This window comes from Cygnus olor, chromosome 7 (assembly GCF_009769625.2).
Source record: "Cygnus olor isolate bCygOlo1 chromosome 7, bCygOlo1.pri.v2, whole genome shotgun sequence".
Lineage (NCBI taxonomy): Eukaryota > Metazoa > Chordata > Aves > Anseriformes > Anatidae > Cygnus > Cygnus olor.
In genome coordinates, this window is record NC_049175.1 from 13,128,964 (window position 1) to 13,152,640 (window position 23,677).

Consider the following 23,677-nt stretch of genomic DNA (forward strand, 5'->3'; position numbering starts at 1 on the left):
CAGGTCACACCAGCTGCTCTGCAAATCACCATCCCATCAGCTGTCAGAGAGGCAGGGGACCGGAGCGGTGACAAACACCTCTTCTGGTTGCGTGCGATGATTGCGTTCCTCCAGAAGAGCCAGGTACCTTTTATTGCTGTTGTTAAAATCCAGCCCTTCCAGTTCTCTAAAAATCTGATGTTTTTGTGTGCCCCAGAGCCGTGTGCAGGTGGCATTGTGTCACTGGGAGGGGACAGCTCCCCTCCGACGTCCCCCGTGGGGACAGGGTGAGGGACAGACAGACATGGGGCGATGCTCCCCAACAAGCTGCAGCGACTCATTCGGACTGACCTCCAAAAAGCGTAACTGCAGCTCAGGAACCTGTTTTACTTTTCCCTGCCCATTTCACACAAAATCCACATTGCTCACACCCCTATGGGGACCGCCTCCAACCCCCACCTCACAAGCTGTGGGCACAGGGGGGTGGTGAAGGGACAAGGGCGAGGAGGGGAAGTGGCCGGGGGATGCTCCCCCCGCCCGCACTCCTACGGCAGGATTCCTGGACCGGCATCCGAGGGCGCTTTGGCGGCTCCCACAGTGCTGGCTGCGGGAAGAGAATGGCTTTCAGCTCAATTACCCTTCACATTCCGATTCCATAACGCTCCGATGAGGCTTTTTAACCAAAACCCAAAAAAAGCACGCCTGCCGCAGCCCGACCTCAAGTGCGAACGTGCAGAAGGGACGCGGCTCGCCGCCGCCTCCAGGCTGCCCGGTGGTGCCCACCTTTCCTGCGAGCCTCCTGCTAGCACCAGGCTCCTTCTTGCCCCTCTTCTGGTCTCCACCTGCCTCCTGAGCTCCCAAATCTGCGAGCACCAGGCTCACAGGCTCCCCAGAGATGCACATGAGGGGCGAGCACAAAGCACCATCACCACCGCCCGTGGGTCACCACGCACCATGTCTGTCCCAAGGAGACAGCTCAGCATGACACTACGCTCTGTATTTCAGAGGTGCTTGCAAAAAGACAATAAAACAGTGAAGGATTCACTGCTTCACGCACCTAAAAGTGAAAAACAGGTCTTCTAGAAAACCCACTGACCTCCTCCTGGTGCCTTCGGAGCACATTGAAGACATCGTGCCACCATGCCGCAAACCAACCGGGTAAGATGATGGCTAAGGACTGATGCTGAAACACATGCTCCAGAGGAAAAAGGACACCAGCTCCACCCAAAACCACATGGCACACCTGCTTCTTGCTAAATAATCCCAAAAAACGATGCTCTAATCACAGCAGCAAGAGCTATGGGTTCCCAAGGGACAGGGTCCCTGCCCTGGCAGGAGGGGTGGCCAGACACAGCAGACATTTCTCCTGGCCACCAACTTTTCCTTTTCACCCCAATTTAGGGGCAAACCATGCTTTTCAAACCTTCTGTGCAACAAATCCTGAAAAATTAAGAACTTTCAGATTTTTGTCTTGAAACGAAATTGCCTTGGACCCCTATATATTCATTTTTCCTTGCTGTCTTCATTATTCACACCTACTGACAGAATAAATCAACCACACTTTAAGTTTCAAGATCAATTAATGGTGGAAATTAGGCGATGGCTGCCTAATAGTGATTGAAACTTTTTCCTAGATCAAATTTCTTCCATTTGTAATGCAAATAGTTTGGAACCGATACAAACAGTTCAGTTCACACATAAATATTTAAAAAAAATACAGAGAAAGGCTGATTTAGCCTATTATTTTATCACAAAGTATGACCAGCGGTAGAAAACTTATTATACATGGCTGTCCCTGACGCATTACAAAATAATAAAACATAAAACGCAATTCTGAAAAAGAAATTGGACTGAATCTATTGCAAGAGCGGTTTTTATCGCCCTCCTTTCGAAGCCCCGTTTCTGCACAGCTTTCCTCTGTGGAAATTCCCCTAATTCCCCAGCAGCATTCCCCTAAATATTTCCGTCTTAATTAAAACCAGCTTTTTTAGTGGAAAAAAGTCTTGGCAAGCCTGTCCTGCCAGCTCTAACCACCCCCCTGCCCTAGGTGTGATGGGCGAGGATGCTGGCACATGCCCACCTTGTGGCTCTGCTGCTGAGCCTAGGTGTTTTGGGGTGGAAAAGAGCAATATTTCCCAAAGGAGCAGCATCTGGGGCACGCGTTAACAAATATTTCTGCAGCCAGCTGTGCAGGTGGCTGGCGCAGCCAGCTCTAAGTGGGCTCTTTTCCACCCCTTTCTCCCTTCCCCTGTCCCTTCGCCTACCCCAGCACTGCACCAGTCAGAACAGCGCGACTATTTCTAATTTTTGGGCTGCCCCCCCTCGCTGCAGCATCCTTCCAGAGCCAGCCCAAGTTTTGCCTCGTGGAAATGACTGTTATCTCCAGGACACTTTACGCATTACTTCCACGCCATTTGGGGTTTTCCGCCCCAGTGGTTTCTGTTGCGTCTCTCATTTCGCTCCTCGGGCACGTGTTTTAAAGAACCAGGGTCTCCTGTTCAGCCAGACAAGGGATGGATATGCCAGAGACTGCGGCTTTCTCCCTCCCCAGGGGACTTCAGGATGTCACCGGCACCCTCTGAGGCTCTCCATCTGGCATCACCTTGCACGCAGCAGCAATAACCACAAAACTTTGCATGACAATGACCTTCAGAGGGGAGGATGCTCCCGGGTCTGAGCACCTGCTCCATCACACAGCACCTTCCTCAGCACAAGCTGTGCCTTACCCAGCACATCACAGCCTGTTCCCCTCAAGCACCTTGCCTCAGAGCCTGCAGAAAGCAGCAGGGAGAAGCCGGTGGGCTTCCAAACGGGTCTTACCTTAAGGAACTGCTAGTATCCAAAAGTCCAAGACAGCCCCCAAACTTCCCTGCACTTTGATGACCCGTTTATATTCTGCAGACAGTGGATATCTTTCTAAATATTCACAAACTCAACCCAGAGCCAACACATGGGGCATCCCACCCTGGCCATATCCAGGGGCTTGGACCATCATTGGGGTCCTCTGGTCCCTTGCATGCAGGAGCAGCTCAGCTCCTCCTTGCGGGTACAAGCCACCTGCACAGCCTCTCGATCACCGGTGACAAAGGGCACTGCTGCCAAAACCCTGACTTGGACATTTTCTGCACGTAAAGGAACGTTTTCACATTCCTCCTCTGGAAATAGCCCCGTCGTGGCAGATCACACAGGCTGGGGTTGAGAGGGGAGGGGAGAAGGCTGGGTTTCTTTGAGGGATATTACTTTCTACCTAGTGATTATGGAGCAGATGAAACCCTCTCAAAAGAGATTATCTCATCCAGCTAAGAGATGGCTTTTTAATAGAGGGACAGTACTTCTGCATTTAAGACTGTGAAAGGGAAGGCAGACCCTTTCACAACGCAGCTCTGCTTCTACTGGCTTGCTGGGCAAGGCTGGAAAGTGATTAAAGGTTGCTCAGAAATAAAATTTTAAAAAAGAGGAAAAACATCAAAACAAACACAAGGTGACCAGATCTCTGAAGCCAGAGAGACAGCACTGCACGAAACTAAAAACTTCATCTCATTTGCCAGAAAATGGCTTGTCCCCCTCCCAAAGCTGTTCTTCTACACCTGGGCTTCTCAGCATCATCGACCAAGGAGGGCTTCCTCACCTTACACTCATTAGATGTACTTTTCTCAGTGAGCATCCCTGCAAATTCCCTAAATTCACCTCCCTGGGCTGTGCTCATCTCCTCTGTCCATCCTGCACGAGCAAATATTCACTCAACCAAGCGTGCAGCCTTGATGCCCGTTGGCAGAGACCGACTCCCAAAACTCTGTGCAAGAGCCACGGGATGAACCACATTTCGTGTTCCTACAAAACTCTGCGTGGATGCTCGCCTGCCCAGGAAAGAGAACCAACTTGTTCCTGGCCAATGGCGTTTAATGAGCACAGGCCTGAATTATTTACAAATTTACTTGCCGTCTCTCTAGGAAGTTAAAAAAAATAAAATAAAAACAAAACCCTGCCATAAATAAATAAATTTGCATAGGAAGTGCTGCGGAGGAGTTCAGTGTGCCTGCGGATTTTGTGCGCGCAGAGGTGGCGGAGGGAGGGGAGGGCTGGATTTGGGGGGTAAATTATTCATCGTAAATTATTTGTGCCGTTCTAAAATCCACACAGAAGGGGAAGGGCATGAGAAGGAAAACAGGGAGAGGGGAGGAGGAAAAAGGAAGGAAAAAATAAAGAAATGAGGAAGGAAAACATCCAGCAAGGATTGTAGACCACTTTACAGTATGGTGGGAACATCGTTCTGATCAGTTCTGTTATTATCACCTTCAATTTAAAGGCTCTTTGTGTAAAAAGGGGGGAGAATAACCCAAACAGCATCTGGGCATGCACAAGGCAATGGCCAGTGGGGCTGCAGCAGGAGCTCATGCTCGTCACAGCTGCTTCGTATGCGCAGCATCAGGCCTCGTAGCCACCACAGCGGTTGTATGAGCCCCTGAAGGCTCCCAGGCAGGATGGCAGGGAAACTGATATAATTACCGACATTATTACCATTAAAGCAAAATAATAATTGTAATTACACAGCCAGGGCTTTGGGAGCTTTTCTCTGGCCCTCCCTGTCCCTGCTCACCACCTCACATGGTTTGGTTCCAGGCTGCGGAATGGGACAGGGCAGGGACAGTCCCCTCCTTTCTTTCCCCTTTCTGCACAATCAAAAAAAAACTAAACACCAAAACCCACACATCATAAAAGTGCTGTTTCCAACATATTAAGAATGGAAACGGCAATTGGTGGCTCCTGAAGGCTCGATCCCAAAGGCCACCCCCCAAGCAGAAGCGACTGCTGCTGACAGCAAGCGCCGTGTGCCTCCCAGTTAAAATTGATGTGGAAATCTGGGCTCAATTCTGAAGATGTGACACCAGCCTTCATATACCCGATGTTGTATGCTGCCCAGGAACCTCCCTGCCTATTTTTAAGCTCCTTTCCCATGGCCTAGCCTCTTCCTGGTGCTTGCATGAGCTCAATAGAAGCATGTTTATCCCAGCCCTAAGAAGGAGAGGAGGCTGAGGATGTCCCAGGCTGGAGGAGAGCTCTCGCAGCAGCGCCTTGCTACCTTGCTCCGGCAGCGGAGAAGCTCGGAGATGATGTATGGGCATCCCATCCTGAGAGTTAAGTGACCTTTCTGCTGCTCGTGGAGGCTGCTGATGCTCCAGAGAGAAGGCTGGGGCAGGTTCAAACTTAACCAACATGCTCAGGATGTGGGGGGGAAACAAATCTTTGGGAGGGCGTATGAGACAGGCACCCACCACATAACAGCCTTGTGTTTGAGGGACATCTGCAGGGCCCTAGGGGTGAGGACAGCGGGCACCTGGATGCAGCGCTGCAGGAGATGGGCTTTCAGGGCAGATTGCTCATTTCAAAGGCAGCTCAAGGGCTTCTCGTGCTTGGGAGGCGGGATGGGATAACCCAGCATGTACCCAGGGCCAACGGTCCAGCCCCGTCCCAGCACCAACAGTCCAGCCCCGTCCCAGCACCAGGAGCCACAAAACCGACACAGGGCTCAGCTCCGCTCCACCTAGAATGAGAATCCAGCAAGACCGGGTTCCCTGCAGATCCAGTCAAATGGAAAAACAGATTGGCTAAAGCAGATCAGAATTGTCAGAGATTGAGGCATGGCCACAACAGCCCGCCATAGGCTCAGCAAGGCATTGTCCCTCATTTAAAAGCCAAGCTCCAAGACTCCCAAAACCATGGCACCCTAGGGCTGGGGGCGGATGAGATGGGGCACGGAAGAGGCGAAACGCAAGGGCTGAATCTGAGAGGAGACCGAGCCCTGAAGGTCAGAGCAGCGAGCACGCGAGCGGCTAACTAATGTACTACAGCAGCACCACGGGGCACGGGCACCGGCGCACACGTCCTCGCAAACTGGAAAGCCATAAAAGTCTATTACAGCAAATCAAACAGCAGTCAGCATGACAGCCATTAGCCTGAAATGAATACACGAGAACTTAATGAGCTCTGTCGAGGCCAGCTTGGTGAATTAAGTTGCCAAGTCTAGCAGGATTCCCCTTTCTTTACAGACTTGAAAGCGTCCGCGCCGCCTCGTTGCCTCCCAATGCGCGACCGGTGGTGCGCCCTTGCCCAGACGGGGTGGACCATTACACTGGAGCAACCTCTAGGTCCCACAGCAGTCCTTGCTCTGCTATTTCAGGCAGGTGCCAGGGATGTGGTGAGGACCCGATGAGCACAGAGGATGCACAGCATCAGCCCGAGGTGTGAGGAAGCGGCAAGCGGTCCCCGGCATGGGCATCAGGAGCCGCGGCAATGCTGAGGACCCGCGGTGAAGCTACGTGCCATCACCCCCAGCTTGTACTGGAGAAGAACAACCTGAGCCCCAATAATTCACGTTCTCAAATCAAGCGGACTGCGTGAAACGCCAGGACGGGTGTTTAGAGGCAGGCTTATTTTTAAAGGTCAGTTTACTTCATGTTCCATTTATTTATGCGCACTCTTCTTTCTGACTTTCCCTCGCGCCACACAATAGCAGCGAGGTTTAAATAGCCTTTCTGTTGCTGCTCCATTAGCTAGGACAACTGCAAATCGATACAGTCATTTATTTCAAAATTAAAAAGAGAAAAACCCTCATTAGCTGCCAATTCCGCACAGAGCCAGCCTATGCAAAACGGTGCGAGCGCTTCTGCTGGCCTCTGCTCCGTCCCCAGGGTCCCAGCCCTGCTTATTCATTAGCCACAGGCCCTCCAGCTCGGGCTGGGAGGTCTCTGAGATGGATCCGGATATTCAAACCCCTGCTGCTCAGCTCTTTGCGCATGGGGACAGCCTTGGGACAGTGTCATCCCCTACTGTGACCCGCTCTCAGCACTCCACCAAGCTCCAGCAGCACGCACACCTCGGTGCCACGCCACCTCCTGCTTGAATTCGGAGCCAACAGGCATTTCTTCCTCGAGGACTGAAGAGAAAACAGTCCTGCCTGTCTCTCTCATGAGCTGCAGCCCTTGGAGGGTCCTCTGGAGCAGGACAGGGCCATCCATGCCCTGCTCTCACAGAGCCTGCCGAGGCAGTGCTGCCTCCCCGGCAGAGGAGCAGAAGCGCCTCCAGGATGCCAGCAGAGCAACGAGTTCGTGGCTCATTGCCCCTGATCGGTGCCCTTGCTTAAAGATCACGGATGGAAACTGGAGCTGGCACACGATGCCTTGTAATTAGATTAGGCCGACCTCCAAAACAGCATGACTCTGAAGGCCGGGCGGGTGAGCAGGGGGACACACAGGAGGGCTGCTTTGGGGCTCGGCCCCTTCTTGATTTACTTATTTTCTGGATATGTCACCTGACCCAAATCCCCTATCCCCAGCCAGCCTTAACTCCCAGCATGGGATCTTTGCCCTCCAAGCTCCCCAGGCTTGATGCAGGCTGGCATGTGGAAGGCTTACGGCTCACAACATCAGCTTTTTAGGTAAGGGAAGGGAGAAAAGAGGGGCACCTGTGAGCATCTGGAGAGCTGAGCAGAAAGCTGAGAGCAATGGACAGCTTTTGCCAAGTCATTTCTGCACCGTCCCCATGTTGAGGAGGAGCAGAAATGACTCCGAGCCTGTGTCACCCTGAGAGGGGGTTCGGGTGACTCCTGGCTCAATCATCACGAGCAGGCCGACAAAGAGGGCTCATCCCCACAGCAAAGGGACAGGGAAAGATCAAAGCCATGTCCAGGACATGAAACGCTCTCTTTCAAACACAACCCCCTGAACTTGTTATCCTCCTGCTAGCACCAGCAACCCCCTCTCACTGCACGTCTTAAATTCACATCTGGCCTGCGAGTCCATGAGGTACTTCTGCCAGGCTGAGCTCTAGGTGCTCTCCCTGATGGCACGATTCGGTGCCAGCACAAAAACTGAGAGCAGCAGAGGGCTGTGGAAACTATCCCTGGAGACATTTAACACTCGGGCCGCAGGGAACCTGATCCCACACCAAATTCTCTCTACTTTAACAGGAGGCTGGGCGACCTGCTGCGGCCCCTTCCTGCTGACACCACTCCAGGGCTCCACGGCCCACATCCTGCTGCAGACACCCCAAACCAGCCTTGCTTCGCCCCCTCTCGCCCCACAGGGCCGGGATGCCAAGCAGCACCTACCTCGGGGATGCGGACACTGTAGGGCTGGTTGTGGAAGCGCGGCGCGTTGTCATTCACATCTCCCACCTGGATGTTGACCGTCCCCTTGATCACCTGTGGTAGGGAGCAGGCATCAGCTTCGTGCATGGATTTAGGAGCCGAAGCAAGCCTCGTGGCTGCTTGCCCTGGCTTCAGCTTGAGGTTTGCTGCCTCGCCAGGGGTGCTGCCCCCAGCCCGCCATGACCCATCCTCCCCACTCCCCTCCGCCCGTGCTGCAGACCATGAAATGAGAAGTCACACTTACCCCCTGGCTGTCGCTGACGGAAAATTCAACCGTGAATTCCGACTTGGTCTGAAAGGGAAGAAGAAGGCAAACGTGTAATTAAAGATGCCGGTGCGTTTATCTGCAGATGGCAGGCTGGGGACTTTTAGCCAATGTTATTACATGCAAAATGCTTTCAGGACCTTCAAAAGAAGAGAAGGGGCGCTTGAGTGCAATTACCTACGTTGAGGATAATACGTCGAGGATAAATGCTGAGAAACACAACTGCCAGCAGGGCTCCGGCAGATCTGCTGGCAGGCAGATCTGCTGCCCTGCCCTGGTTGGGGAAGGTACAGGCAGTGGGAACCAGCTCGCCAGCCTGCAGCTCAGCTCCTTGAGCATCACTGCTGTTTTCCCAACGTTACCTGCCCCCCCTGGCAGTTCCTGGGATATCACATTGCTGGGATGAGCCCAGGGGGTACAGCAGGAATGGACAGAAATCCACTAAACCCATCAAATTATCCCTGTGCAGGCTTCTGCGCCCCTTGTTGCTTTACTTAATTTATCGGCTTGCTCTGAACTTGTGATATATTAAAGTCACAAGTGCTGGGGTGAGAGACGTGTGGGTGAGGGGGAAAAATCTGGGTGTCAGCCTTCCCTAGGCACCATTGGAGCAGGAGGCACAGGTCAGCCCCTGTGTCCAGGACATCCCACCATAGGAAGGGACAGAGTGGCAGGGAAGAAAGGAAGAGTGGGAGAGAAAGCATCCTGTGGGGCATTTGATTTTAAGAACAATATAACCAGAGAAGGCTGCCACATGCTAATTTTTGTCCACACCCTTCGTTGTCGATGTACTTTTTAGGCTCAAGGTTGTTTATCCTTTTTCTTTTTCTTTTTTTTTTTTTTTTACAAGCTGTTTTTCTTCTAATCTGTGTGTGAGTGAAAAGTCTTACAAAACAGTTTTGCCTCTATGCATTTGGCTCCTTCCTCTTTTGCTCTATTTTCCCGCATCATTTATCACACCGTGATTCCCTCCGCCTTTTCAAGCCTCTCTCTCCCCACACACTCACTTCTCCCCACGTCACACAAGAATTGACCTCTTCCTTTTTTTTCCACCACTTTTCTTGGATGGCTTTCTGTGCCCAGGCTTCTCGACAGCCCTTCTCTTGTGCCCTGCCTGTACCTCCAGCAAGAGGCACCAAAATCTGTTCATCACCCTCCTCACCTCAAGGCTGTTGCTATATTTATTGGGAAGCAACAAACATTTGGATAAGGTTGGAAAGCCCAAATAAATAGGGAGAATTCATCTCTTCCCATATAGTTTTGAATGTTGTTGGCCATGAGCAGTGTTACCTCTCTGTCCAGGGGCTGCCTGAGCCAGACGACGCCGGTTACGCTCTCCACGGCGAAGAACCTGCTGGCCTCCTCCCCGACCACCCCAAACACCAGCGGGTCGTTGTCCAGGTCCCGGGCCAGCAGCTGGGTCACCGAGGAGCCTGGCAGAGACAGAGGGGGGGGGAAGAAAACAGTAGTGAAAAGGTCTCAGCTCGTACCCAGAGAGGTTTGGGTGTCAGGAAGAATTTCTTCATGTAGATCCCCAGGGAGCAGAGGGGTCCCCATCCCATGGGTGTCCAAGAGACACGGGGACAAGTGGTGGGACTCGGTGGCCCTGAAGGTCTCTTCCAGGAGGATTTTATGGTCTGCAAGGCCAACTGCTGCGGCATTGCCCTCGGCTCCATCACGCCCTCCTCCTGTGCTGAGGACCACCACCAGCTTTTCCCAGACCTTGTTTTAAGCCATCTCACCATGGATGATGAGAAACAAAGGCAAGACTTCACCTTCCCCAGGGTGGACATGTCACCAGTAAGCACCAGTATCCACCAGTGTGGGGAACTGCCCCACCATGGTCTCCTGCACCCCCTCTCCAGCACCCAGAGCACCTCCTGCCCTGCTCCTTTTCACACCTTGCTGTACCTCACACATTTTTCCCTCTCCCTCCTCCCCTGCAGGGCATTTTTGCCCTTCACAGGGTCAAAACCTAGCTATGGCCACCCAACACACCCACGATCCCCTCTTTGGCAGCATGAGGGCACCCTACAACCCCAAATATCTGGCTGAGAAGAAGGATGACCTGCTGGTACTGATGCTGAATCCATCTCAGAGCAGGAGGGAAGCTCAGCACCACAGCGAGCCGAGCGACCCAAGCAATTACAGACCGCTCAGTCCAACATCAATCATGGCAAAAATAATGGAAAAACTGATATGAGGTTCCATTAATAAAGAATTAAATGGTAGAACATAATTAATGCCAGTCAACACCGTTTTATGGAAAATAGGCCTTGTCAAACAAACCTGATTTTATTCTTTGATGAGATTACAATTTTGGCAGATAAAGGTAACTGCGAAGAAGTAATAGACTTTTGTAAGACATTTGACTCAGTGCTGCGTGACTTTCTGATTAAAAATTTAGCACTGAGGACACCCGGCAGGTGCCAGGGCCACCGGCCATGGACAGGGGACATCCGAGCACAACACAAAATTGCTGCTGGCACAAATTTGGGTGACACCAACATTGACAGCATGGCAAACAGCAGGGAGGACCGAGCAGCCAGGTGAAGCTCTTGGCAATGTGCACCCGCTTGGTTGAACAAGCAAATGTTTTCATGACCCTACTCCAAACACCCTCAAAAAAAGGCTGGTGGTCAAGGAGGGTGTCCCAAAAGCAGCTGTTCTGGCAGCAGCTGTGGGTCTGAGCGTGCAAGGAGCAACTTCCACACGATGCTTCTTCGGCACTCACCCAAAGGAGGAGTGATCTGAGGGTTATCTAGCTGCCTCTGCCAAGGCGAGGGCTCTGCAAGCTGTTCAGCTGGCCAGGGCATCTCCAGGACCAGATCCAAGGGGAAGCCAAGAGGTTTTGGGAGCTGGTAAAATGCTTTACCATTAAAAGGGCTTTAAAAGCTGGAACTGCTTCGCTTATGACAAAGGGAGGTGACTCAGGCTGTCTCGAGTACATCCACGATGAGGACAAATGTAACGCAGATGGCTACTTCAGGGCAAGAGAGCACAGCAAGACCCAGCACCCACAAGGAGACAGATTTCCATCAGGAGAACAAATATAAATTGTCTTAGAAAAAGGGACTACAGTTAACCAGTGGAAAAGAAAAAAAAAAAGTCCCTTTCAGCCACACCGGTACAATGTGGTGATGGGTCACGATCAAAAGCATTTTGGATGAAGACCCCAGAGCAAGAGTCCTTATCCAAGCCTCTGCAATCAGGAGGCTCATCCACAATGTCCTCACCTCTTTGGTGACTGCGAGTGTAAAGAGATGAGAGGTGACCCTACACCTTCCCGAACCTCAAAGCCTTGACGTGAAACAAGAGCCGAGCTTGGTTTTATTCCAGAGGACATCTGAAACCATCATCAGCAAAGGTTTCTTTGCCCTAGGAAATGGGCAAGGCTGTGACCATGCACATGACAGCAGCAGCCAGTAACAAGGACGAGATGAATCCAGTGTCATTCTTTTCTGTTCTGCCAAATATAAGGGGAGAAACTGACTTTTCCCCTTTACATCTTATACAAGAACAGGGTATTTGCAATTTGAGGGAGCTGCCTGTGCCCCCCTCCCCTGCTTCAACCCCCCCAAAGGTCTCAGTTGTGAAACAACAGAAGGGAAAAGCTGTTAAAAATCCTGCTGAATAGCAAAACCCTGTCCCACCCCATTCTAATCACAGCCGCATTCACGGTTTGCGTGCTGCACACCCGCTCACACGCGCACACAAAAATAATCAGCCGGCAAACGAGTGCTTAACTCTTCTTTGTCTCTGCATTACGGATACCTTCAGCTGGCAGGGCATTTAGCTCCCATTTTTAGGGTAACCTGGGGAAGGACACAAGGCATTTCTGGGCTGGGTGCCCCTCGCCGCCTGCATCCCCTGCTCCATCAGGCTGCGGATGCGCAGGGGCAGCGCCCCGTGGCGCATCTCGTCGGGCTCGGCTGCTCCACTCCAGGCGGGCTGAGCCAAGGGCAAAAAGAGGAAAGGCACAGACACGAGGATCAAGGAGAGCCTATTTCCTTCCTGACGTTTATTTTTAGTTGATAGGAGTAAGAAACTTCATTAGGACATAAATAGGGTAACTTGGAAGGCAAGCGTAAGCTTTGTGTTTTCCTGTCTCGCAGAAGGATCCTATTTTGAACAAATCCTCTGAAAACTAATGGCTATTCTCATTCCCACCCTGTCCATCACCATCCAAACTTAGCAGCACCTCCCAGCTCATTACAGAGAAAAGAGAGCCATAAACACAGATCAAAATAAATTAAACAGAAGGTAATGAGAAACAGACCCCCGAAATAAGACTTCACCATCGCTTTGTCATTTGTTATTCAGATTTTTGCATATTTTTGCAGACTTTGCGCCAGGAGGACGCTAAGTTTAGGCTCGTGGTGCAAGGCAGGTGTGCACGCTGGGCTCCTCTTCCAGTGAGGCAACGCAGGAATTGATGAAGGATTGCAAATAGAGGTGCCTGCACCATCAGGAAATAACAGCACAAAGAAGAGGGCCCTCCTCAGACAGGGCATACAGAGCCCAAGGAGCGCTGCGTTGGCCAGAAACCCCTTTTGGGGCATTAACAAAGGAAAAATAGCTCGCCCGGGCTGTCCCCAGGGCTGTGCAGAGGATGCTGCGGCTGCCACAAACCTGAGCACCGACCCGACACAGGCAAGGGTCGAGGAAACAGGGACAAATTATCCTTTTGCAGCGCAAAGTTATAGGCTCCATTTGTTTCCCCTCAGGAATCAGACAGGGCAGTTAAGTGTCTTGATTCCAGTGGATAATCACAATTTATCTTGTCTCCTTTTGCTCCCTTTCTCTCAATCACAGCTACTTCTCTCACTTTCCTCACACATACACAGATTTGCTTCCTTTTCCATGTCTTGAACTTTGATTGACCTCAGGGGCTTTTTTTGTTTGTTTTTACCTCTTGTTTTATTCCTGCTAGGTTTTTTTTTTATTATTTTTTTTTTTTTTTTTTTTTTTTTTTAGGTTTGGCTGCTTTATGAGGCATACTTTTAGCCCCAAACAGGATCTCTAGCCTCAGCATCTTGCTTTCAGCTGCCTACCCATACATATTTCCTGCACCAATGTCACCTCATCAGCTTTGCTTTCAAGAAGAGGATGAGAAAGGAGAGGAAACAAACTCTGCAGGAGCATCCTGAGCTACTGGGGTGTTGGGAAAAGCTGAGCCCCAGGGCCAGAGAGGACGAAGGAGAGCTACAAGTGCAGCTGTCAGAGCAAGATGCTGACAGCCTGCACAGGGCACGGTGCAGAGCGCCGGGATGCAACAGGTTTCTAATTAGTCCCTTAATAAGATGCTCTCTTAAAAGGTCTGATCCGTACCCAACTGGAGTTAATGGGAATCTCTCCACTGACTGAGCTGGCTCTGGGGCTCAGGACTTCAGGCATCAGCTGCACTTTAACATTAAAAGCATTTTAATCCCTGCCTTGAAACCAGTGCCTGCTTCTCCTTAGCAGCTGCCGCGTTGTTCCTCCGCTCCTGGTCTCCTGCCATTGCCACCTTCGCTCCCCCTCCTTCCTGGAAGGGACACAGGACAATCACTTGCCCCAGCTCCTCTTGCCCCAGTTGCCCCAGGGCAGGCGTCCCCAATTAGCCCAGTTGTTCACAGCAGGCTGCCCTCTGATTTGCTCTGTGGCAGCACTTGATGGATCTGATCTTGAAATTCAAGCCCTGTTCTTCTCATCTGTCACCTCCTCCCTTTTCTTTGCGTGCAATTCATTTTCTCTTTCACCTTTCAGAAAAAAAAATAAATGAGAAAAAAAGCCCTTCCATGATGTTTTCCTAAAGATTTTCTTTTTTTGCAAAGAAAAGATGAAATGCCAATATTTCTGTGCTGCTGAGCAATCCTACGACATGCCACCTTTGCACAATGCGAGGGAGAGAAAGGACGGTGACTCCCTAGCAAAGCAAATAAAGGAAGATGCAGTTCCAGGCGGGAGGCCACAGCAAGTGTGAGCTGCTCCTGTGTTTGGGACGAGGTTTCATCGCGTCCCCAGGAGGGGACACGGCACACGTGGGAGACCCTGAACCGGCATGACGCAAGTCTGGGCGCAGCACAGGTGGCTGGAAGAAGAAAGTGACCAAAGAATAATCAGGATAAGGACATCTTTTGTAGGAATCACGTCTCTACATCCTGATTCCTGCCTTCTTCCAGGGCCATGGGTGACACAGAAGATGTGGGCACCGACAGCCTGGCATACGGGAGAGGAAGGAGCTCATTGCGGAGGTGACAGAGAGGAGAGGGAAAACAGATCTGTGCAGTCACTACCATTTCTGAGCGATTTTATCACGCTGGGAGGTGAAAGGCATGGAGGAGAGAGTGTTTCCTAGCTCCTCAGGTGCTCAAAGGCAGAGCGGGAGGCAGAGCCTGTAATTTCTCTGCTGCATTTAGTTATTTTAAGCGGGGAGCCGGTGTCGAGGTGGCATCCATAAACAGACACGACAGCCTCAGAAAGAGGCACTGCTGTTCCCCCAGCTCTTAGAGATGTCTGAAGGGATGCTTAAAACTGTTTAAAAGGAAGAGTGCTCCAGGTGCACCTGGCAGAGCCGAGCACTCACATCAAGAGGAGTGATAACAGAGGGCTTACTTGGTTATTTACCCAACACTGGTTAACTTTACAAGGAAATAGGAGGGGAAAAAAAAAGCAACCAAGGCTATATTGAACTTTCTTGACACTATCACGAAAGCAAAGAGACTACCTGAGGCTATCCCTGTAGACACGAAGCACGTGGGTAGGCAGAGAGGCTGCATCCATCCCTCCAGCTAAAACCAACCCCTGCAGCCACACAACCAGGGCAGGCAGACATCCACCCCCATCAACCTTCAGGCAGGTCTTAGAGCAGCACAGACACCGAGCAAAATCTCCCTAACTAGTCTAAAAACCCGTGCCCTCATGCTGGTGGGAACTGCCTGGAGAAAAGGGGAGAAGATGCTCCTGGCTGTCCTTCCTCCCTGCCCATTCCTGGGGACATGCAAAACCCACAGCCTGGGACAAAAAGCACTGGCAACTTGCAAAAGCCCCAAGGACTTTTGTTTCCTGTTGCTTGTAAAGGAATGGGGTGTATTAGCACGAAAGAGGTGAAGTAAATACAATTGCATCAATAAAACAGGAGAGCAAACTCACAAAAGAAACACTTGTAAAAGGACAAGTCCAGGTCTGTCAAGATATTCCCAGCGTAAAAAGGGTTCCCACACAAAAAAAGCCCTCTTCAAAATAATTTCCTCTCCACGCTGCCTGGGAGCCTCATAATTACTAACAATGATCACAGACCCATTCATTTTATCCCAAAATTAATATATCACGCTCAGAATGATATCGCATTAATTTATCACAAGATTTATGAAACTTGTACTTTTTTCTAATGAGATTTATGCAAATTCCGCTCCATCCATTGTTTGAACCAGGAAAAAAAAATAAGAAAAAAGTTCTATTCAGGAAGCTGCTCTGTCCAAAAGTCTCCTTCCCTTTTTTTGATCTCTGTCCACCCCCGTGGCAGGGCAGGGGATGCTCAGGGGCAGGGTACCACCTTTTCCCGAAGCAGCCCAGAGCACCCTCATGGCAGGCTGCAAGGTTTGCAGGTGAGCTGACGATTCAAGGCACTTCAGAGGGATGTTTGAAACTAATTTTAAAGGAAATGAGCTGGCGGTTCGCTTGCACCTTGGAGAAGGGTCAGGGAACAGGAGGAGAAGCAGGGAGCTGGGAAATTAAAGCCCTCGTGTTTTCCAGAGTTAAAAGGGATGGTGGAAAAAACAAAACATCCGACACAGCCTCGCTCCTCTCGGCGTAACGTGGCTGCTAGCAGCTATTTGAGACGCACGGACAGGGGTGGGAGGAGACGGGAGGAACTGGAACAGCAAAGGAAAACATAAATCTGAGGTTAGCAGAAACTTCCCAGCAATGAAATCCACTGAGGTGTTAAATAATGGCAAAGAGCCCCAGCAGCGCCTGGGGCTTTTAAAACTGGCCTGGAAATGATGCTCCAGAAACAATCCTGGAAGGGCCCCAGAGACGCGGAGGAGATGAGCCAGCAGCCATGCAAAACCCAATTTTAGCAGCTCTGGGGAGCCGGCAGGAGAGAATGTCAGCCCAGCAACAGGATCCATGGGAAGAGCAAAACTCCCTCTGCTAGGGTCAGAGCACTACCTGAGAGATCTCCCAGGAGATCTCCCTGCCAGGCTGGGAACACCAAGAGGGAAACGCTTGGCCCTGCAGATCCTTCTCCTGAATTTGGCAGGCAAGGCGGGGGAATAGCCCGAAACCACGTCTGCTCCCCTGGAGGAAGGGTTCAGCCTGGTGCTGAGCTCATTTGAAGGGGCTGGAGCCAGCTACGCAGGGAAAAACCACCTGGGGAACAAAAAGACAACAAGTCCTCCACCTGTAGAGGCAAACCCGTTCCCTCCACACCCCGCTCCCAAGCATCTCCCCAAGCACAGCACCACGCTGCATCTTGCCCGTCCCCGCAGCGCCCCGTGTGCATCCCCACACCTTCCTCAAGGAAAACCTAGCTAATGCAGTCTTGATTAACATTTCTGACACAAAGTTTAAACCCTAAATCCATAGGATATCCTTTTCTAATTAATTTTTGAAGTAAGAAGCAGCTCAGAAAGTCTAAGGAATATTTCCTTTGTTCCTCCCTGCCTTCTCCTGACCTCCCCCCCTCCCTCCGAAAAGAAAAGAGTTCAGTTTCCAATTAATTAAACAACCGTAGATCAAAGGATACTCTGTCACAGGTGCCAGCACAGGGAAAATGCCACCCAGCTCTCCTCTGTGTGACCATCACAGCACGCAGAGCATCAGGCAGCAAAACAACTTGGTGGTGGTGGGGAGACCTTCGCCCTCACCCTGCCGTCCCATCTGGGCACTGGATGAGCTCCATGTCCGAGGTGGAGAGCACAGGGGGCTCTTAGGACCCCCGGTCACTGGGGAGACATTAAACCATGCCCCCCATGCCCACAAAACCCCCTCACACTGTTTCCCTGCCATATCAGAAAGGCCCATGGGATGCCAGCACCCACCTGCATCACACCTGCATCAGAGCACAGCATCCCCTTCCCCAAAACACCATTTCAGAGGGCAGCTGCTTGAGGCACCAACACCTGCCTCAATGGCCAGCTTTTAGAAGACCAAATATCTCCAAAAAAAGTCTGTGTCCACAGATGTGTGCCCAATTAATCCCCCAACCAACCCACCAGAGCATCAAAGTTTTTAGCAGGACCTGCTCCAGCCGCTGCTCCAATTCCCACCGACTTCAGCCCCTCTGACATCCCCAGCAAGAATTGCCTTCCCATCATGACTAATGTTAGTTCAGCATCACTCGGCTTCCAGAAAAGGGAAAACGTCCGTGGAAGTGACACAGGCTGACCGACAAGCAGAGACCACAGAGCAGCACCATGGTGCTGGGGTCAGTCCCATTTGGGGAGTAGAGGGCTGCTTTCCTAAGCAGAGCAGGGCACGCCTGCTTTCTGACACCAGCTGGAGAGAGGAGAGGTAACGAGAGACTCCTGACCCTGCCAGAGAAACCGTGGCACCGTGCAAAGAGCGTGACAGGCCAAAACCAGAAGGAAAACAGAGGGCGACCTGTTGCAAAACCCCCTTCTGGCTATGGGGAGGCACCGTGTATAAACCCAAGCAGGAACAAGGATGCTGAGCCAGCTGAAGCAGGCATTAAGCAGCAGCCCCGAGTTCATCGCCTCTCTTTGGCCACACCAAGCCTTCTAGAGACACATCTGGGTGCACAGGAGAAAAGCAGGCCCCCACAAGCCTAGCTAATGAGGTGCATTGCTATTTGGGGTAAATAAATGATTTACAGGTAAGGCGACACATGGGGTGCTTTGCATCTCACCCAGATAAGGCAACGCAGCTTTGCATTAATTAGGAAAGAGAGGCTGCTCTCCAATTAACATGAGGTCAGAGATAGAGCTCGTTAGATGGCAGTGCCTACAGATGAGGCCCTAGGATGCCTCCGACACCAAGCAGGGCTGGACCAGAACAGCACCACAGCCATGATGGCAATGCAAACATCAGCACCAAACTGCTCTGCCAAGAGCACATGGGGACAACAGGGGACAGCCAGGGTGTAAAATGGCACCTCCAAGATGGCACAGCCCCCAGCACCCCTCCCGTTAGGCTGATCAGGATGGATAGGGACAAGAAAAAACCTGTCAGCAACTTCTACTTGAGCAAGGGAACTTCGAGCGGGATTCATTCACGTCTTGTTTGAAATCTCATCTGTGCCTTACAAAAGATGAGATGAAGCATCCGAGGCGCTCAAGATCTCTGGGAACACAAAACACTCAGTGCTCCAGCTTGCCGATGGCCCAGCTGTTCTGCTCCCTGAATGCTTCAGGGGGATAAATGGATGCAGATGTCCTGATCCCAAGCATCGCTGGATAACTTGCTCCAGCATGTTTTTGTATGCATGTCAAAGTGACCCCAAAATGCTCAAGAGAAAATTTAGGAGTCCTGCTGACTGGCTGAAGCCAGAAGGAGACGGTGCCAGTGGTCAGGTTTTTGTCTGCAGACTTCAGATCCATAAGCAAACTGGCCTTGAACTGCCACCGTAACTCTCTGAGGTTTCAAAACCTGCGCTGAGTGATCGATTCCACCTCATTGTAATGGAGATGCAGCAAAATCCCTCCTGATTTATCTCTCGAGTTGAGTTAGCACCTCTGAGTTAGCACCTCTCAGTCTCCAAGGCATGGCCTCAGTAAGAGCAAAACTAGAGAGCTGGGCCAGGACATTGATGCCCAGAATGGCCAATTCTAGAATCACAGAATCATTAAGGTTGGAAATGACCTCCAAGATCATCTGGTCCAACCATCCCCCTACCACCAATAGGTTGCATTCCCCATTCCTCTCGCCCCCTGAAAAGCAAATAAATCCCTTAAGAGACCCGAGACAAACCAGGAGCTGGTTGGAAGACTCCACCAAGGCAACAGCCCAGGTATATGCAAGACATTCAAACTCAAATCCACCTTCCCCCAGCTCAACTCAGCTCCCTGGGGATGACGACAACTCCCCAATCCTACCCGGAGCTCTTCCCCGCACACCTCCCTCCCAAATGCCACGGAGAAGGTGGGGAGAGACTTGGCAGGCAGTGCCTGGGTATCCGAGGCACAAGCTTATCTGCCTCCCCGCCACAGTGCCGCAGCAAATTGCTTGTTGATAAATGAGGCTATTTAGGAGCGGGTGATGCCAGCGTTAGGGTTATTAATGACGCCGACGCACGGAGACATTTGAGAGCAGCCCCATGTCCCATTGTCCTCGCTCGCATGAGTAATGGGGCACTTCAGCTACGGGGCTTCAAACCCAGCTGGGGCTGTGCAACAACAGAAACAAAGTAGGACTGAGGGAAATGGATGGGGCATGCTGGACCGACGACTCTCACACACCGATAAAACCAAGCTCTGGTTGGGCAGAGCTCCAGGCTTCAGCTGACGTTAGGTCTGGAGCATTCCCCCTTCCCAACCACCAAAAAAAAAACTCTTCCACTCTCCCCAGGCAGCCACAACACAACCCACAGCATCCCATTCTCCCATCCTACACCACAAACCCACCCAAATGACACGCCAAAGTCAAGCCCCAGCTGCCCGAACCAGACGAAGCAACACATGACACACCACGGAGCATGGTGAGGGTGATATTTGCTGAAGCCTGGGAGGCTTGCATGGGGCCACGGCCTCACTTTGCACGTCACAGATGCCTAAACGCGGCCAGGAGAGCAATGAGTGGGAAATAAAGAGGCTGTTTGGTGCAAGAGGAAACCTCGGAGCAGAGCTCTGCAGTCGCTGGCGGGAGCGCAAGGCAGAGCGCACAAGCACACAGCTGTAAATTTGTTTCCGAGTTAATATACCCACGAGTGTTTTTCTTTTCCTATGAAGGCACACTCTTCTGCAAACAAACATCTGGAGATCGCCGCTACAGCTGGACAATTATCCCCAGTGACTAGAGCATTCAATTAATTTAGCCTTTCTCATTTGCGAGTCATCTGCAAGTAGGCTGAGATTTGCAGGAATTTATTTGTTATTTGGATATATTCAGTGAATGGCTTATTAAAAACATATTTCAGGCAAAGGATCTCTTGCTAAGTGCTCCTACGACTGCTGGCAACTGCCTGCTCGCGGCACGCACACGGTCACTGCGGTCACAGGGGAGCGCCGCGCGTCGTGATGGAGAGCTCCGCGCCGCCAGCAACAGCTTCCCGGGGCTCTGCGGAAGCACCTGCACGAAAACACAGCCTCCTGCAAACACAGAGCACACGGCCTGCCCGAATTTCCCTAAAAAACGCAGAACAACTTGCACAGAAGTTGTCACGAACAGGCTGAGAGCAGAGGCGAACACCCAAATTAAATGACTTTGTGCGAAAACATCTCTCAGTAGCTTCCACAACATCTCGTGAGCATTCACGTGGCTCCTTTTTCCCTGTGTTTTGTCTCAGGGCTCTAGGGAACACTTGCTACAGGAATTTCGTCACAGCGGCAAGAGAAAATGGGTGAGAAAAAAGTACCAAAGGGCCCTTTCCAAGCTCACTGTAATCCCTTGGGTGCGCAGCAAGCCCAGGCTCTTCCCAGCCCATTTACCACTGACACCATAGCCTGGGCAGCACACGTGACATGCCTGGAAACAGAAATAATCCTAAAAGACCAGCTCCCCTTCGAAGGGGACCTTTGGCAGTCCAGCTCCTGGCAAGCTGAGGCAGGGCTTCATGGGGTGCTCCCCCGCCTCGCCTGGTGGCCAGCACGGTCTGTGCTCCGAAAAGGCTCCGCTAGTCACATGGAAAACCCAAAATTTGTAAATCCAAACACAAGACAAAGGCCTGTGCTAAATCCCAGCTGCTGGGCTGTTTGAAGGCGAGAAGAAAGCAATCACTGAGGTTTCACAGGCTGTTCTAAAAGTGGAAATCCATGCAGAGAAGTGATCCAATAAGTCACAGTTTTAGGCTTTTTTCTTTTGATTGCTCCAAGGAAAGACTTTGAAGGCTGCTCTTTCCCCTGAAGCCCTAAACGAGGGAGAAATGGGTATTGACCACTGAATTCAGCAGTTACTTGCCAGCAGCTGCTTGCACATGTCTGAGAGGAAGAGCCAAGCCTCAGCCACCTCTGCCCTGACATCCACGTCATGTTTGTTGGGTATTTCTACAGGTGTTCATGTATCGGGGATGCTGCAGCATGAGGCACATCGCCCCAGTGGTCAACAGGCGCTGCCCATCTCCATCACAAGAAGATGTGCCTAAAAACCACTAAGAAAAACCCCAACTAGACTCAGTCCACCAAGCCAAGCACACTACAGGCACATACAGCACTTCATGATGTGTGGTGAGCATTTTCATACCACCAGCAAGCAGTATACCTCCTTTCCTCCTTTCCACTAAAGGAAAGGACACTCCTCCTCCCCCTCCTCTTCCTCCTTCTTTTGGTTGCACTTTACTCCAGCCCTCATCCCTGCGAGGATGTAGAGAGGACCCTGGCCTATGCAGCTCCTAAAATTTGGGCTGCGATTACATCTGCCATTATTAAAGAGTGCTAATAAGCCTTATTAACCAGCAGTGAGTGAGAACAGAATAAGGAAAGGATTTTCCTAGGACCCAAAGTGCAAGAAATTCATAACTTGCTTAATACCTGTACCAATAAGAGATGCTCATGCTGAGTCTATTTTAAAATCAACCTGACTCTTTCCGTAAAAAAAAGAGACACTTTCAGAATTATTCATGAATACAGTTGTATAAAAAACAACCCACAGATAAATAAAACAATGTCACTGGTTGCAGCAGCATCGTCCTGCAGTGGGTGGCAGCTGGCTGCAAGCTCCTGGAGGGCGCGGGGCGATTTGGGGTGTAATAGTGAGGCCAGGGAGCGAGAAGAGGGGGCACTGGGGATGAAACCCCAAAGCCCAGGGCATAGAGTTTGGGATCCCATGGGTCTCACCGTGCTCCAGACCTGAGCCCCTTCACCCCCAGCAAAAAAAGCAAACCAGGTGGGTAAAGCCCTCACGCAAAGCACTTCCAGCTCCCTTGCACATGACATAATTTTGGTCTGCTCAGATTTTGGGATGCCCACATGTGCTCCCAGCCCAGGGGGGTTCTCCTGTCTGCCCCACGTACCCCAGACCAGAAGCCTGCAGCTTCCCCCAGCCTCCCCCTCCGCAGCATCACCTCCCTGCCGGGGAGACTGCCTCCAGGATGACTGATGAGTTCGGCGCATTGTTTTTGAGCAACTCACGTGGCTCGCCAGCACGCAGGATGACAGACCTTGGGAACCTGGGCATTAATACCGGAGATTTATAGGCAAATCTGTCACGGATGGGGAAGCTTTTTGCCCAAGAACTCTGCCTGAAGGTCGCTTTTCCTGGGCACCAAGTGCAGAGAAACTTTCTCAGCCACCTTGGCCCCAGCAGAGGGCACGCAGGCGAGCAGGGGAGGGGTAGATGCCAGCAGAGCTCCGGCTGCAGCCTCACACCTTGCAAAAAATGGCTTCAGGAGCCCCTCCACCCCAAACCCTATATCCTCAATAGGTTGAGTTGCGTATTTCTGTGTCCACACATTTTCACCCATCATCTGACCCAGCATCATGCGCCTCACCCCCTCATGTTCAGCTAGGACGAGAGGTTTGTACATCATGCCCAATCTCCCCAAGCTTTTCCTCTCTCTTTTCCTCTCTCACCAGGATCAGGGAGTTTGATGCATGAGGCTACATCCTCCTGTGCACAAATACCATCGAGGAGTTCACGGATGCCGGTGCTTGCTTATATGTCACTGTCACCGCCGCACTATTATTTTTGTCGGGTGACTGGTGCTGCAGCTCCAACAGGTGCTGTAGAAATTGGGGTAAACCTTGAAAATACAACAACATCCAGCACATTAGAGAAACCCCACGTATTTGTCATCCCAAGGAAGCCAAGTCACACTGCGTAAGCTCTCTGCCATGGGGTTTCCCCCTAGGATTTCCCAGGTGTTCCTCTGGTATGGGTGATGTACTAGCAAGCTGGTCTGATTGCTCAGAGCAGGGTCCAGCTGTGGAGCAATTAATTCGTGCTGGTTACCCACAGCCCTGTCACTGCAGCTACCGAGGCTGCAGAAGGCTGGGCATGGTAGGAGGTGGTGAGGAAGGGGGGAGCCATTTGCCTGCTTAATTTGTGCCAATATTTGGCCATAAAGCAAAGGCCTCATCAGGTAGCTTGGCCACCAGGATGACACCACCAAGGACAAGGCCATCTCCTGCTCTATTTCTTATTCTCCCTCTTTTTTAACTCAGTAGCAATTTCGCAGAGCACCAGCTATA

The 23,677-nt window shown here is 51.4% G+C and overlaps 1 protein-coding gene across 8 annotated transcripts in view; it reads right to left on the bottom strand.

Moving 5' to 3' along the window:
• Window positions 1–23,677, bottom strand: part of CDH23 (cadherin related 23) — a 132,542-nt gene that overhangs the window by 86,048 nt on the left and 22,817 nt on the right. For all 8 annotated transcript variants that reach the window (XM_040562802.1, XM_040562804.1, XM_040562810.1 and 5 more), the window contains 3 exons: window positions 9,681–9,823; window positions 8,370–8,417; window positions 8,087–8,179 (listed from right to left, as the gene is read on the bottom strand). In XM_040562802.1, coding sequence (XP_040418736.1) covers window positions 8,087–8,179; window positions 8,370–8,417; window positions 9,681–9,823 — 284 coding nt within the window. The remainder of the gene's footprint in view (window positions 1–8,086; window positions 8,180–8,369; window positions 8,418–9,680; window positions 9,824–23,677) is intronic.